Source organism: Hyaena hyaena, unplaced genomic scaffold, assembly GCF_003009895.1.
Source record: "Hyaena hyaena isolate Hyena2069 unplaced genomic scaffold, ASM300989v1 scaffold_6, whole genome shotgun sequence".
Taxonomy (NCBI): Eukaryota; Metazoa; Chordata; class Mammalia; order Carnivora; family Hyaenidae; genus Hyaena; species Hyaena hyaena.
The window spans coordinates 4,714,185-4,727,637 of NW_024080638.1; the positions used below are offsets into that span (position 1 = coordinate 4,714,185).

The 13,453-nt window shown below is 44.5% G+C and overlaps 1 protein-coding gene across 4 annotated transcripts in view; it reads left to right on the forward strand.

The window, feature by feature from the left end:
• The window catches only part of LOC120236916 (A-kinase anchor protein 2), a 131,730-nt gene extending 119,845 nt beyond the window's left edge, over positions 1-11,885 (forward strand). For 3 of the 4 annotated variants that reach the window (XM_039239985.1, XM_039240001.1, XM_039240009.1), the window contains exon 4: positions 7,907-11,885. In XM_039239985.1, the coding sequence (XP_039095916.1) occupies positions 7,907-8,005 (99 nt within the window). In that variant the 3' untranslated portion in view covers positions 8,006-11,885. The remainder of the gene's footprint in view (positions 1-7,906) is intronic. The other variant, XM_039239991.1, reaches the window with a different exon arrangement.
• Positions 11,886-13,453: the final 1,568 nt, after the last annotated feature.

The window sequence follows — 13,453 nt, forward strand, 5'->3', positions numbered from 1 at the left end:
CCCACCCCAGAGCAGCAGTGGTTGCTGGAGTCCTGTCCCCAGCTCGTTTCCAGCTTAAGTTTTCCCACATTATAAAAAAAATCATATGCAGGACAGGAAGGAGGCCTCTGGCTCGTGGATCCTTGCCATGAGGATGGCGTGAGGGAAGCCAGCTGTAGCATTCAGTGGCCTTTTTGATGCCCCTGAGCTGTCCTGCTCTCCTGCTGGAAACAAGGTGACGGTTCAAAGAACGATAGAAGATGAGAAATTAAATCGTGCCTCTCTCTCTTGGAATATCTACCCACAAGTCACTGCATTGGGAATATTAAGTTTTCTGTAGATCTTCTGCTCATTTTGCAGTTGGTGAAAAAGTCAGTGACAAGAGAACAGGAAAAAAGCCCCTTTTCCTGAAACGTTATCCCCGAATGGCCGTCACTAGCTCAGACCTTGAGCAGGTGCCCATCTGCCGGGGACCTTTTTCTGTGTGATGTAGTCACCAGTGAATGTCTCCGTGCTGAAGGTTTCAGCCAGGCCCCACTGACTAATGGACCCCTCAGCTAATTTGGGGGTAAGGAGGTTGCTCTCCTCACCCTTACCCCCTTACCCTGGCTGTTTACCAGCCTTTACAGGACCTTTGCAAGAACGTTTAAAATGGTGCCATTTTTCATCTTCCAGGATGCACCTGCCATGCTGTGAGTGGAGTGGGGGCACTGAACTTCAACCCCCACCCCCTCAGCCTGGTGCTTTTGTGCAGTACTTGCACCGCACACCCAGATGCAACAGTCCTCTTCTTACTGTGGGCTTCTCTTATCTGGAAATGTTTTCTCATGTGGAAATGCACCCTTATCTGGACCCGATGACATCTCTGGTCAGTCATGTAACACATGATGGGCTGATGAATCATAGTTTCCTAGAGGGTTCCTTGATGCCTTGCAAAGGAAGGATATGTGGGCAAAAGTGTTTCTCTGGCCAGCTGTTCTCCCAACCTGACCTGAGGCGAGCCTCAGAAAACAATGGGTTCTTGAGTCAGTGATGCTCTTGAACGGGTTGGTGGGTTTGCTTTCTCTTTCTCAGTTAGTGCTGGCCTACACCCAGGTCACAGGCTCCTATAGGCATTCAGTCCCAGCCCCACAGCTAGCACAGGATCTACTTTTGGTGGGCTTTCTACTCTCTCTCTTATGCCAAAAATAGATACTGACAAGTATTTCAGCCATCCCTGCCTGTCTTGAAATAAGAAAAGGCCTCATGTATTCTCCTGGGCTAAGTCAAAGCTGGGGGCTAGCAGTTATTGCTTTCTTGAGAGTTTCTCGCACACATTGCCCACCAACCCAAGACACCCCGTGGCCCACTCTCACTGGGTGGATGAGGGAAGCGCATCCAGGGCCCCACATCCCAGGCTCCACGGGAAGCCCAGCTCACAGTCAACAGTGTTTCCTGCTGCCCAGATTCCTCCTGCTGCTCACACCCTGCTCGGGTGCGAAAAGGGGATGAAAACTCCAAGTTCATCAGCCCCTAGTCATCAGCCCAATCAGTACAGAACTATCATTTTTAAGCTCTTATACATTAGAAGCAGTTAATGACCACAGACATATGATCCCACCTAACCAGCCTATGACTGCCAACCCCAAGAATCAAGAAACGCCTCCGGTGCCCTAGCTGTGTAAGTGTGAGGTCATCACCACACTTCCAGCGGAGGCTGGCCAGAGTCGGTTCTTCTGCGTCACTTCCCATAGCTGGCCCATTTTTTCCCTGAGCTTTTCTGGTGGAGGCTTTTAGACTCCTACAGGTACTAAAGGGTCACTTTAGCTGCTACGTGATCACCCCGCTCCCAGGAACTTATCCAGGCTCCCAAGCTAGCGATGAGGGAGGCTGTGGGCCTTCCCCAGGCAGTGCCGTTCACAACTCCACTGCAGAGAATCTGCCTCTACACACCTCCGAACCAGATCAACTCCTGCCTGTGGTTGGGGTCTTCGTTTTGTGGGACAATGGGCTCCGGGACTGCTGTGGGCTCAAAGGAACTACAGGAAGCGTAAAAGCTGTTTGGCTATAGATTCTAGCAAATCCAAAATGGCCATCAGAGACCTTGCTGGTGGGCAGCTGGTTGCATACCGGGGCAGGGCAGAATCTTGTTAATTCAAAGCACCGAAAATGGAAGCCACAAATCTTGAATTAACAAAGTATGGCTCATCTGATATTTTTATTAATGAATAACAGGGTTATCTCCTTGCTCCTAAACTAATATCAGATGAAGCAAGTCTGTGTGGGTGTGTAATGGTCTCCCGGTGTCACTTCCCCGCTCATCTGCCCCCAGCGTGGTGCTGGTTCCCGGCTGGGGGTGTTGTGTGAGTGTGTCTCTGCTGTGTACTAACCCTGCTCTTTTCCCTCTCTGCCAGTACACCTCTAAGTTACTGTCTTGCAAGGTGACTTCCGAGGTACTTTTCCACTTGTTTGTCGTGGTGTTCCTGCATGCCTGACCCAGGTGCATGCTCTTGTGGTTAAAGGAGAAGGGCAAGAAAGCAGCTCGTCTCCATATTTCTTTCTTCCAGCCTTTTCGGAACTGGGGACTGCCTGGAAGTGTTGGGGTGTATGCACCAGTGCTACCCGCTGCTGTGCGGTGCGGTGCGGTGCGGTGCGGTGGGGCCGGAGAAACCCCCCCCCCCCCCACACACAAATCTGGAGGGTGTTTGCACTCAAGGGCACGGACGGTAGTCTCTCCAGGAACCGATAGCAAATCTACTCCGGTCCGATTAGAAAACATGACAGCTTAAGAGGACTGAGTTGTTGATTCTGACCAGTCCTTTGTTTGCTATAACACAAATCCAGAGAGTTCCGCTCCGTAGCCTCAGGACAAGTTACTCCAAAACTGAACCATTCCGGTGCCCGCTTCCCTCCCTGCCCCCATCTCTAAACCTCTTTTCGTTTGTTTTAGAAGCTCCTTTACGTATTGAATTCCCCCAAATCTCCTCCTTTCTCTACCATTTCCTTTTACACAGATTTCACAAATACCTGTGCTATGGAACGTCACAGTGTTTTTCATTTTCCTCTAATTTTTAAATATTTTTCCTTCTTAATGGGAAAACGCTATGTTTTGATTTTTTTCTCTTTAGCATTTTACTATTTTTAAAAGAATTACTTCAAATCTACAGAGCTGTGGGGAGAATCATTGACTCATTGGCTCCGTTAACGATCTATTGAGAACCTAGTTCGCACCGGGCACTTTTCTAGGTTCCAAAAACAGAGCAGTCGACAAAACAAAGTCCCTGATGTTACGGAGCCGACATTCAAATGTGCCACTGAGAAGAGATAATAAGACCATAAAGCCCACATTTCCAGCTTTGACCATTCTTAACATTTCATAGTATTTGCTTAATGTTTTGAAAATAGATTAATATGGTAAATACGACTCAGGTGCTATTGTTACTGCTCCCAGTCCCCCTTCTCTCTCTCCTGAGGGGTAACTTTTTTTGAGTTGGGGTCCATCATTTCTATGCATGTTTTTACATTTATATTTCATATGTTTGTATACATGAATAACATCTTATGGTTTTGCATGCTTTATAACTTTCTAAAAATGATATACTATAGTGTCCTCCACTCTTTATTCTGTCTATGTTGTTTTTTTTAAATTAGTTTATTTATTTCTTTTGAGAGAGAGAGAGAGAGAGAGCATGAGTGGGGAGGGACAGAGAGACAGGGAGAGAGAGAATCCCAAGCAGGCTCCACGCTGTCAGCACAGAGCCCAATGTGGGGCTCAATGTCATGAATTGGGAGATCATGACCTGAGCCAAAATCAAGAGTCAGATGCTCAGCTGACTGAGCCACCCAGGCGCCCCTGCTTACGTTGTTTTTAGACGTGTCCACATTGCTACTTAGGGCTCTACTTCGTTCACTATAACTGCTGTATAGGATCCCTTTGAAAGACCATATCGCTATTTATTCATCCTCCTATTTCCTATAGAAATGTTGCTTGGTTCTCTCTCTCTCTCTCTTGATTGGTTCTTTTTTTTTTTTTTTTTTTTTTTTGCCATTACAAACAATGCTTCAGTGAATGTTATTATACATATCTCTTTGGATAACCTATGGAAGAGCTTCTCTCTATATGTCTAGGAGTGGAAGAACTAGTTATATAGGGACGATACATCCTCACATTCATTACATATTGCAAATTATTCCTCAGAATGGCTGTGCTAACTTATCGCCCAGTATATTTTTAAAACCTCCCTATTTTGCAAAATCATTAGAACCAGAGATGGGAGCTGATGATGATCAGTAATTTTCTTTCATAAAATATAAAATGAATATTGAGAATATCGTTCCCTGTATCCTCCTCAGTGACTAATTGTGGTTCTCATCTTGGCAATGGCAGTGGAAGAATTGGGCCGTAGGCCCCTCTCCCCTTTGAGTTAACACCATTAAGAATAATGAAATTCTAATCAAATATATCCAAGGAAGATAAAACTGGTGCCCGTCTATCTTCAGCTGAAGAGGAATTTGGGAAGACAAAATATTAACGTACATAGGGTGACTGACCGATGTTACCTAACCCCTCTGCCTTTTGTTACACTCCCCCCCAAATACAATCTTCTCTGTTGATTTCTATGCAAAGTTAAGCAATTGGCTGGAATTCCCCCAAGCACTAGAGAAAGGAAATTAATATAGAGGGTTGTTTAAAGATCATTGATTTTTTCCCCTCCCACCGGCTCTAAATCTGAATTTGCAAAAGCAACAAAACCTTAAATCAGGGTTCTCTATTATTATTTTTAAACTTTTTTATGTTTCCCCCTCTCCATTCCTGTAGAGAGTATTGCTCTTTCTGTTGCTTCTTCCGACAAACTATTTTACTGTTTTTAAAAGAATTATTTCAAATCTATAGAACTGTAGGGAGAATCACTGACTCATTCACTCAGTTAACAATGTATTGAAGATCTAGTAGGCACATAGGCACTGAGCCACAGGGGGGCCTGGTGGCCTCAGACATCAGCTCCACACCCAGGATTCTGGGTGCAAATCTCAGCTTTTCGTCCACCTTAACATTGGTCACCTTAACCTCCCTTTGCTTCAGTTTCTTCCTGTGTGAAATGCGAGGGATAATAGTGTGAGTCCCACAGAACAGTAAGTGGCTCACAAGTACTTGTGATGTGTTTACTGTATTCGGAGGCAAGTGCTTTTTTTTTTTTTTTGCCCAGAAAAGAAAAGAATGGGCATTAGGAGATAAAGTCCATATGCAGTAACTAAAGTGTCTAGATTTGCTCTAGAGAAACACGCAGACACACACACACTATAATACTGTACTCTGAATTAATTATGGAACAAATGCTTATTTAGATGAGCGATCTAAATAAAAGGGCTTGGCCTTTGAACCTTCAAAAAGGCCATTGTAGGGTGGTCCCTGAGCCAGTCCTAGATCAGAAACCTGGTCTACCTGAAGACAATCTGATCGCTAGGTTGCTGGCTGTTTTTCTAATGACCCATTTATTTTCCTGTCTTTGCCATTCCAAGAGGCTCTGGATGTCCTCAGAAATTCAGTATCGTGTTAAGTGGCATACAAATTAGAGGAATGAATTAAGACGCCTCGTTATTGGTGTAAGTGAATTCTTTGGGCTGCAGCAAGCAAATATTCCAATCCAAGCTGTGCTAAATATTTTCATAATTATAAAGATTTTCCAGCCCATAATGCTTTCTGGCGGCTAAGCTCTGTGAGGGAAGAGGGCGCTCTGTCCTCAACCTAAAGCACTGTGCCTGACCGTTAGTAGGAACCCAGTAAGCATCCATAAGATGGACAGAGAGACAGGTTATAACATCGGTTCCTAAAGAACAAAGGAAACTGAATTTATTTAAGATGATTGAGAATTACAATAGAGCATAAATAACAAGACAAGGGCCCATTTTCTTCAGAGCCATGATTCATTTTTAGCTTTTCTAGAAGCCTTTCAGTGTGCCTCTACAACCAGCTAAGCGAACAGATGAGCATCTTACACAACGTAGAGCTCCTTATCAAAATGCCTTGGGTCTGAACACCACTCAAGAGCTTACAAAGCCCCTTCACATACGACAGAAATGATTATTGTTTGTAAACTATGCACCAGGGCCTATGCTAAGTGCTGTACGTACACTGCCTCATTGATTCCTCAGGCCAACTCTGAACCGTATCGCTTTTATGATGCCCACTTCACACATAAGAGAACTGAGGCGCAGGTCCCCCAGTCCCTAGGGTTTAAATCTAGACTTGCCTGGACTTCATAGTCAGCACTGCCTCCCTGGGAAGGCGGGCCGTGCTCTTTCCGTATTGCAGATAAAGAAAGAGATGCCGTGCACAACACCAATGTGTTCCAGACAGGACTGGAAAGAAAGTCCAACTTCCGGTTCCAGTCCAGTGCTGTTTCTCAGTACTATGTTACCACACACTGACCTTCTGGAAGAATCCTCTATTTAACTCTACCAGATTTGGAAGCATTCTTTGCTCCTCCTACTGGTGTCTTATTCTCAGATATCGAATAAGTGACCATGGCACGCCTACACGAGACACTTTATGACATGGCTTTTGTGCTTAACAGTGCACATTCATTTAGGAGACATGGCTAAGGGCCTCCTACATGTCAGGTCCAGCTGTCCCTGCTGGGGGCACTGGGGACAGCTTCCCAGAGGAAAGCGCACTGAAACTGTGGGAAGCATATCCATTTGTCAGAGGTGCAAAGAAGCAGGTTGGGACGGACCCCCGGACTGTCAGTCTACCCAGAATTTGCCTGTACCTCGCTTCCCACCACTGCCCGTAACCTGCATCTCCTTGCTTCTCTAGAGTTGCCAGCATCTCTGTCCTTGCCAAAATGATTGTTTTTAGAATCAGCAAAGCCTTCACTGCAGTTTGGATCATCAACCAGTGTTGGCTCTGCTAGACTTTTCATTAATATCAGAAATAGCACATCCTAATCTAATGTCACAGTAATTTAATTGGTTGGCATGCATTGGCTCACTTGTGGTGCAGTGCCACGAAACTGAGCCATTTCTCACATGTTGGCAACCTGAATGTCATCCATCTTGATCAAACTAAAGCTGGAGCAACCGGGCTGAAGTTTTCCCTCAGGAGTCCACAGGCTGTTCTAGCGAACAGAGGGGAAGAAGGCCTTACCCTGAGGGTGGTAAGCCTATCTGTCCTTGATGTTGTCACCTTGCATTTTATTTATTAGCATCTGTGGCCCTGACATTGCATCATCTTGCTCAGATTGCTTTTTACTGGCCTGGGAAACTATTTTTCTTTCCACTTAGTTTCTCTTGGAAGTTTAGTGATACCAAAGTAGACTTTTATGATATAAATATGATCACAGCTTATGTAAATCCATAAAGCTTGGTGGATTGAATCCACACAGGTCCAGTTTGGAATTATTTTCCAGTTTACTTCTTTACAAAGAAACTAAGACAGTGGCTAGCTGTGCTGTCCAGTATGGTAGTCGTAGGGTCCATGAGGATATTAAAACAAAAATTAAGTAAACTTAAATATTTAATTTCTCAGCCATATTAGCCTTATTCCTAGTGCTCCATAGCCATGTAGCTTAGTGGCTACCATATTGATGACACAGATAGTGATGTCCACCGGACAGCACCGATTGAATAACAGGTTGAGATCTGTGTTATCAACACACTCAGTGCAGAGTCAAGAGGTGCAGAACACTTCAGGGGAATTAAATCTTTCTACCTTGAAAACTATGGGTCAAATAGCAAATGAAATGTGGCTAGGAAATGAATGCATATCCGGAACCAACCCACCTGCTTTACTGACCATGTCTCTCCTTCCTCCGAGCAGTATCAGACCCTGTTACTTTCCCTTTATTATATGCTATTGAGGGGGAAGGAGGAAAGACATGGAAAAGTTGATCTGTGTACATAAGGAACATCCATGAACTCTGGTTAATTTTTCCCCCTCTCTCTTCAGGTCCTTGAGGCCACACGGGTTAATCGAAGAAAGAGCGCCCTGGCCTTGCGCTGGGAGGCGGGGATCTATGCGAACCAGGAGGAAGAGGACAATGAATAACAAACTTCCTTCCACCCAGGAAGCTTCTTTGGTGCTTGGGTTACCAAGAAACCAAGAAATCAACACATCGAATCATTTTAATGGGATATTTATTAAAGTGCAAACAAACTCCACAATCCTTATGTAGACCGGAAGCTGCAATGACCAACGATGAAAACCTACAGTGAAAAGAAGCCCACCCGCCACACTCTGTAAACAAACACCCAGGAGTCAAAAGACAAAGGATTTTTTGAGACTCAAAGAATCGCCTGGATTTGGACCCATCCACAGTTGATCCAAAAGGACAAAGCAGTTCCAAGCAAATCAACACGGTAGCTCCAGGCAGCATTGAGACCAGCCTCGCTGGGTGATGACAAACACTGGTGACAGGGCCATGTAGAGCCGCAGAGCCCGCGCTGGTGCAGTCTACAGGGCGCAGGGTACTCCCTGCACCGGTTCCTCGCCAGCGCTCACAGCATCAGAGGTGTGGGAACAACCCGATTTACTCCAGCAGCCAGCCATAAAACGAAATGCAAGTCTCTCTGTATCTGCCCAGGAGAGGCAATTAGGATTCCATTTCTCTTACATCTAATTGTTTTTAATTGGGAGCAATTAATGATCGCAATGTATACAATCCACCTTCTTAAGACAGTTTTTCTTCATGTTGCAAACACCGTCGATTCTACACGAGGGGGTTGAGAAAGAGGGAGAAAGCCAAACCAAATGGATTATTTTAGCTTTAGGATCTCGTCTGCTTATAGTATTGACTAATTTGCCGTTTATGAGAACACATTTTCACAATTAAGTTTCTTCATATGAAAACTATATTTAGTGGGCAACAACTATTTTTATGATGGGATGGGGGGAGTATATCCATGTATAAAATCTGTACACATTCAACAGCTTGGCTCAAGATGGTGGGGGTATTTTTAGAGCGGCAGTAATTGAAAAAAGGGCAAACTGCCTTCGAGAGGCAGATGACAGGAAATAAAAAGGTGTTTATATTTTATATTATAAAGTGGACCTTAGTAGGAAGAATGAAAGATTATTTTGGATCAATCAGAAAGGAAACATTAAAGAAAGGTCATGAAGGTAGACTGAGAAACAGGGGGGGAGAATGTGGGGAAAATAGGAAGTAAGAGATATTACTTATTTTTGCTGAGCAACCAGCATTTTTCAGAATGATAAAGAGAAACATTTTAGAGTAGAAATCTAAGTGGAGGCTTGGAATCAGCTACAAATCCTAAAGATGGTGTGTGTGTGTGCGCGTGTGTGTGTGTGTACGTGTGTGTGTGTGCACACGTGTGCCCGCTCATGCACGTCCATCTGTGTGTTTGGGTAAAGTGTGTGTACAAGGATTAAAATTCCAGAATGCTCATGGGACAAGGGTGTACAGTTATTTCCTCCAAAGCTGTTTGCCAGCGTCAGGAGTGAGTCAGAATTTCTTTTTTATGAAAAGGGATATAGAGGCACTGACCTGATGCAGTATTTGTAATATTAAATTGACCTAACATGGTATTTGCATGAGTCACAATTGCAAAGTTTTGAGCGGTTTTGTAATTTGACATTTAGAAAAGTACCGTATTTATTCTCATGCTTTGTATTCATAGCTTAGTATACTGTAGAGGATGCCAGCTTTATCTTACTGTCATTTAAAGCAATATGATAAGGGTACTCAATAATTGGGTGCCCTGAATTTCTGGATGAGAAAAGTTTTTAATTCTGGCCATGAGAAAACAATTGACCAGCCTTTCTTTTTTCTATTTGTTTTGAAACTATGGTTTTTAAAAGAGCAATAATGAAGCCAGACCTCACTAAAATTCCTTTTTGTTTTTATATTGTTATGTCATAGGCTCTAATATGTTATTCTGACAAATAACGATTCCACAACAGTTTGTATGTAGATGTTAGGCACATTACCTTTGCTTCTTTTTATAGAGTAGTGGTGACTTTAGGGGGAAAGTTTATTCACAGACAAGCGGTGGGCATAAAGTAAACATGCAACTGTCTGATAACTTACAAGGATCCTTTAAAACTGCCAAGGGAACCTGCAATTTGAAGCCAAATTCTAGAGGTCGGTGGTTGGAGCCATCTTTATGTGGTTTATTCTCCTGAATATTGTGAAAAATATTCAACAAAATGTGCTAGCCACTGGGGACACAAAACAAATAAGATCCCCGCTGCAAGGAATGCGTTTTCATGTGGGGGCATGGAGACAGCCATTCCCAGGAAAATGAGGTCTGTGTTAGGTTAGAAGTCCTGACGGGTGAAATGGGAGCACCCAGGAAGGCTGCCTTGCCTGAGGATTTTCAGCGTTCCCATGGCAGGCACGAGACTAAAAGATGAGACAAACGCTTCCTGTGGCCCCAAGGCACAGTGGCAGCTAGGATGGCTGCAGAGCAGAGGGGTTTTATGAGATACACAAAAAATAAAACAGGCTGCATGTTTTCCGGACTAACTCTGAATCTGGTAGAGAACACAGACATGGTATAGACAAACCCTGGCTTCCACAAGAGGAAACAACCCTCAGGACAACCTGAAGTTTTTTGTTGTGTTTTGAAGGAAGCCATGTCCCCACCCATCTTAAGCCTGCTTTTGAGAAGACAATTTGCAGCTGAATGGATAGCTTAGGAGGCCACACAATTCATGGACTCTTTTGGAGGCAGACAAATTGGCCTTTGACTACAGATGATTGAACCAGAAGCAGGCATAACATTGCCTGGAGTTCTAGCGCAGTCCTTTGGTCCGTGCTCCATGTGTAGACAGGGCAACAAATGCAGAGTTTCTGTGAGCGTCCCGCAGTCGCGGCGCTGTTGAACTGTGGCCCCTACGTCTCCAACATTTGCTTGTTCCCTCTGCTGGCCTTCTGATGACTGCTGTCTATTTCCTTGGTCCACTCACTTAGAATCCTCTTAAAATGTAAATTGTAGTTCCCTTGGAAGAGCCAGGTTTTCTCTGTGCTCTTGAGTTTTTTACTCATTCAGAAAACACTGGGCTTTGTACATAGCATCGTGCTAGGCTCTGGGATCCCAAACGAACCCCTTAAACCTTCTGAAGATGCAACAGACCCCTGGAGGAGAGTTATTACTTCCTAATCCACCAACAGGAAGTGGCTTGTCAAAGAAATTGGCCTCTGATGCTCGTCCCTGCCCCCAAATAGCACGCAAGCTTGTTAATCTCAACTATAACACGTGTTTAGATTCTGTAGATGTTAAAAGCTTTCCTGAAAGTGTTCCTTTCTACAGTGTTTATAGATGTTCAGTTTCCTCCGGAGCTGATTAACTACTGACATGCCTTGGCTCTCTCATCCAGAAATTATGGAAACAGGGTCTGTCAGTGGTAGGAGGCTGGGCTGTGTTCTCCTCAGATGACACAATGCAATTTCCTTGCCTCTTTTCACCTCTGCATGCTGCCCGCCCTAGACAATGACATATACGCAGTATATAGATCAGTGTCCACATATATACACAACACAACACACGCATATATAAAGTGTAACAAGAAACACTAAGACAGTGTTGACTCTTGTCTCTGATGACAAACATTTTTCCAACTCAAGAATGGATGTAATTAAACTATGTATTGAAAAAAAAAATAGCCTAAGTGTTTAGAGATGGTGAATATATCCAGTTTTAGTGACAGAACCAATTTCCTGAATTTTAAGCATTGAGTGAGCTACCAGCTTTGATCTTGTGTTGCCCTTTTACCCAAATGACTTTTTTTTTTTTTTTTTTTTGGAGAAGGAGGGGGGGGGGAAACAGCAGCAATACTGTGTTTGAAAATTATACTCTGTATCTGGCTCTCCTGTGTATGTTAACCACTTAAATGTTATTATCCTGCTTCGGTTTTATAGTGATTGTGAGGCATTCAATGCAAGTATACAGTTATTTTCTCATTAAAACTCAGTGTGTGCTGTGTTTTTATAAGCGATGAGTACTTGTTTGACTGGGGGTGGAGGGAGGTCAGAAGATGGATCTGCCAAATGGTGACATGCAGGTGCCCTTGGCCTTGACTTTGGTGTGTCAGCATCTGCTGCTTGCACACTTGAGCCACGAAGGCTATACCAGCTGCTGGGACACCACTGTGACAGGCTGTCCCAATGCCCCTTTTGGCCATGCTGTCTCCAGCTGTGCTGGCTAGAGCCTAGAAACCTCTGATGTGACCCCAGAAATGATTCGGGTGCCTCTGGATGAGGTGGGTGGACCCCGAGGTCAAAGAGATGATGGCTGGGCAAACAGTAGGACAAATGGTTAAAACTCAAGCTTTGCACGTGGGTTCTAATTTTTATTATTACATACTCAGCACCTGTATTTGACTCTCCTCTGAAGAATGGAGGATTTCAGACTGTAAAGAGCATATGAAGACCACAGACTCATCAGGAAGCTTCTTCCCCAAATTTCCTCCTGCCCTCCCGTCTACCCCCTCACTATCGCTTCAGGGTCCTGCTGCCCTGCTCACTGTCTGGCCCCTCACCCTTACTATGCCCCAGACCTTCCATCTTCTGCCCTTCCCCCCCACCGCCCCCCGCCCACCCTGCCTCTCTCCTTGGGGTCTCTTCTTCCATCTCTCCCTATTTGTGTGACTCTTTCCAACATTCTGGAGCAGTGGAGTTGTGATCTGCTATGGATTCAACATCCTGGTCCTTTTTGCATCCATCACCACTATCGTCTGGGGGGTGCTGGGCAAAGCCAGGGAAGTCAAGGTTCACAGGACTGGGTGCTCAGAAAGTCACAGAGTCTGGCATGTCAGGGTAGAAGGGATCTTCAGGGATTCTCACCGAGGAAGGTCTTTGCACAAAACCAATGTGAGGCATGAAAATCACTGATATGTAGAGGGCGGATATGCAGGCTTTTTGCTCTGTGCCCTAGACCTGTGGTCACTACTCCAGGTTCATCCCTCCCCGTATTTATTGGTGTCAAAGAGACAATCATTGTGAGACACATGAGACCATGAAGTTACTTTGGAGCATTGCTCATTTTAATTGTGGGATTCCTGTGCCGTAGAGCGTGGTGACTACGTCCCTCCCTGCACAGAACCCACACAGAATTCAGAATTGAGCTGCTAGGAACACAGAAAACAAGTGGGGAATTGAAAGGGAGCCTTTAAAAGATGATACTAAGGCAAAGAATGGGTCTTCAGAAGATACCCGGAGATGGCATACTGGCAATTTCTTTAAAAAAAAAAAAAAAACTTTTTATTTTATCTTTTTATTTTAGAGAAAGAATGTGAGCAGGAGAGAGGGGTTTCCAAGAAGGCTCCATGCTCAGGGTGGAGCCTGAGATGGGGCTCGATCCCATGCCCATGGGATCATGACCTGACCTGAAATCAAGAGTTGGATGCTCAACTGACTGAGCCACCCAGGCGCCCCCATTCTGGTAATTTCTAAATGTTGCCTAAGCATTCAGATGTCTTCTTTCTGAGAAGGAAGAATGTTTCCCCAATAAAAAAAAATTTTTTTTTAAATTCTGC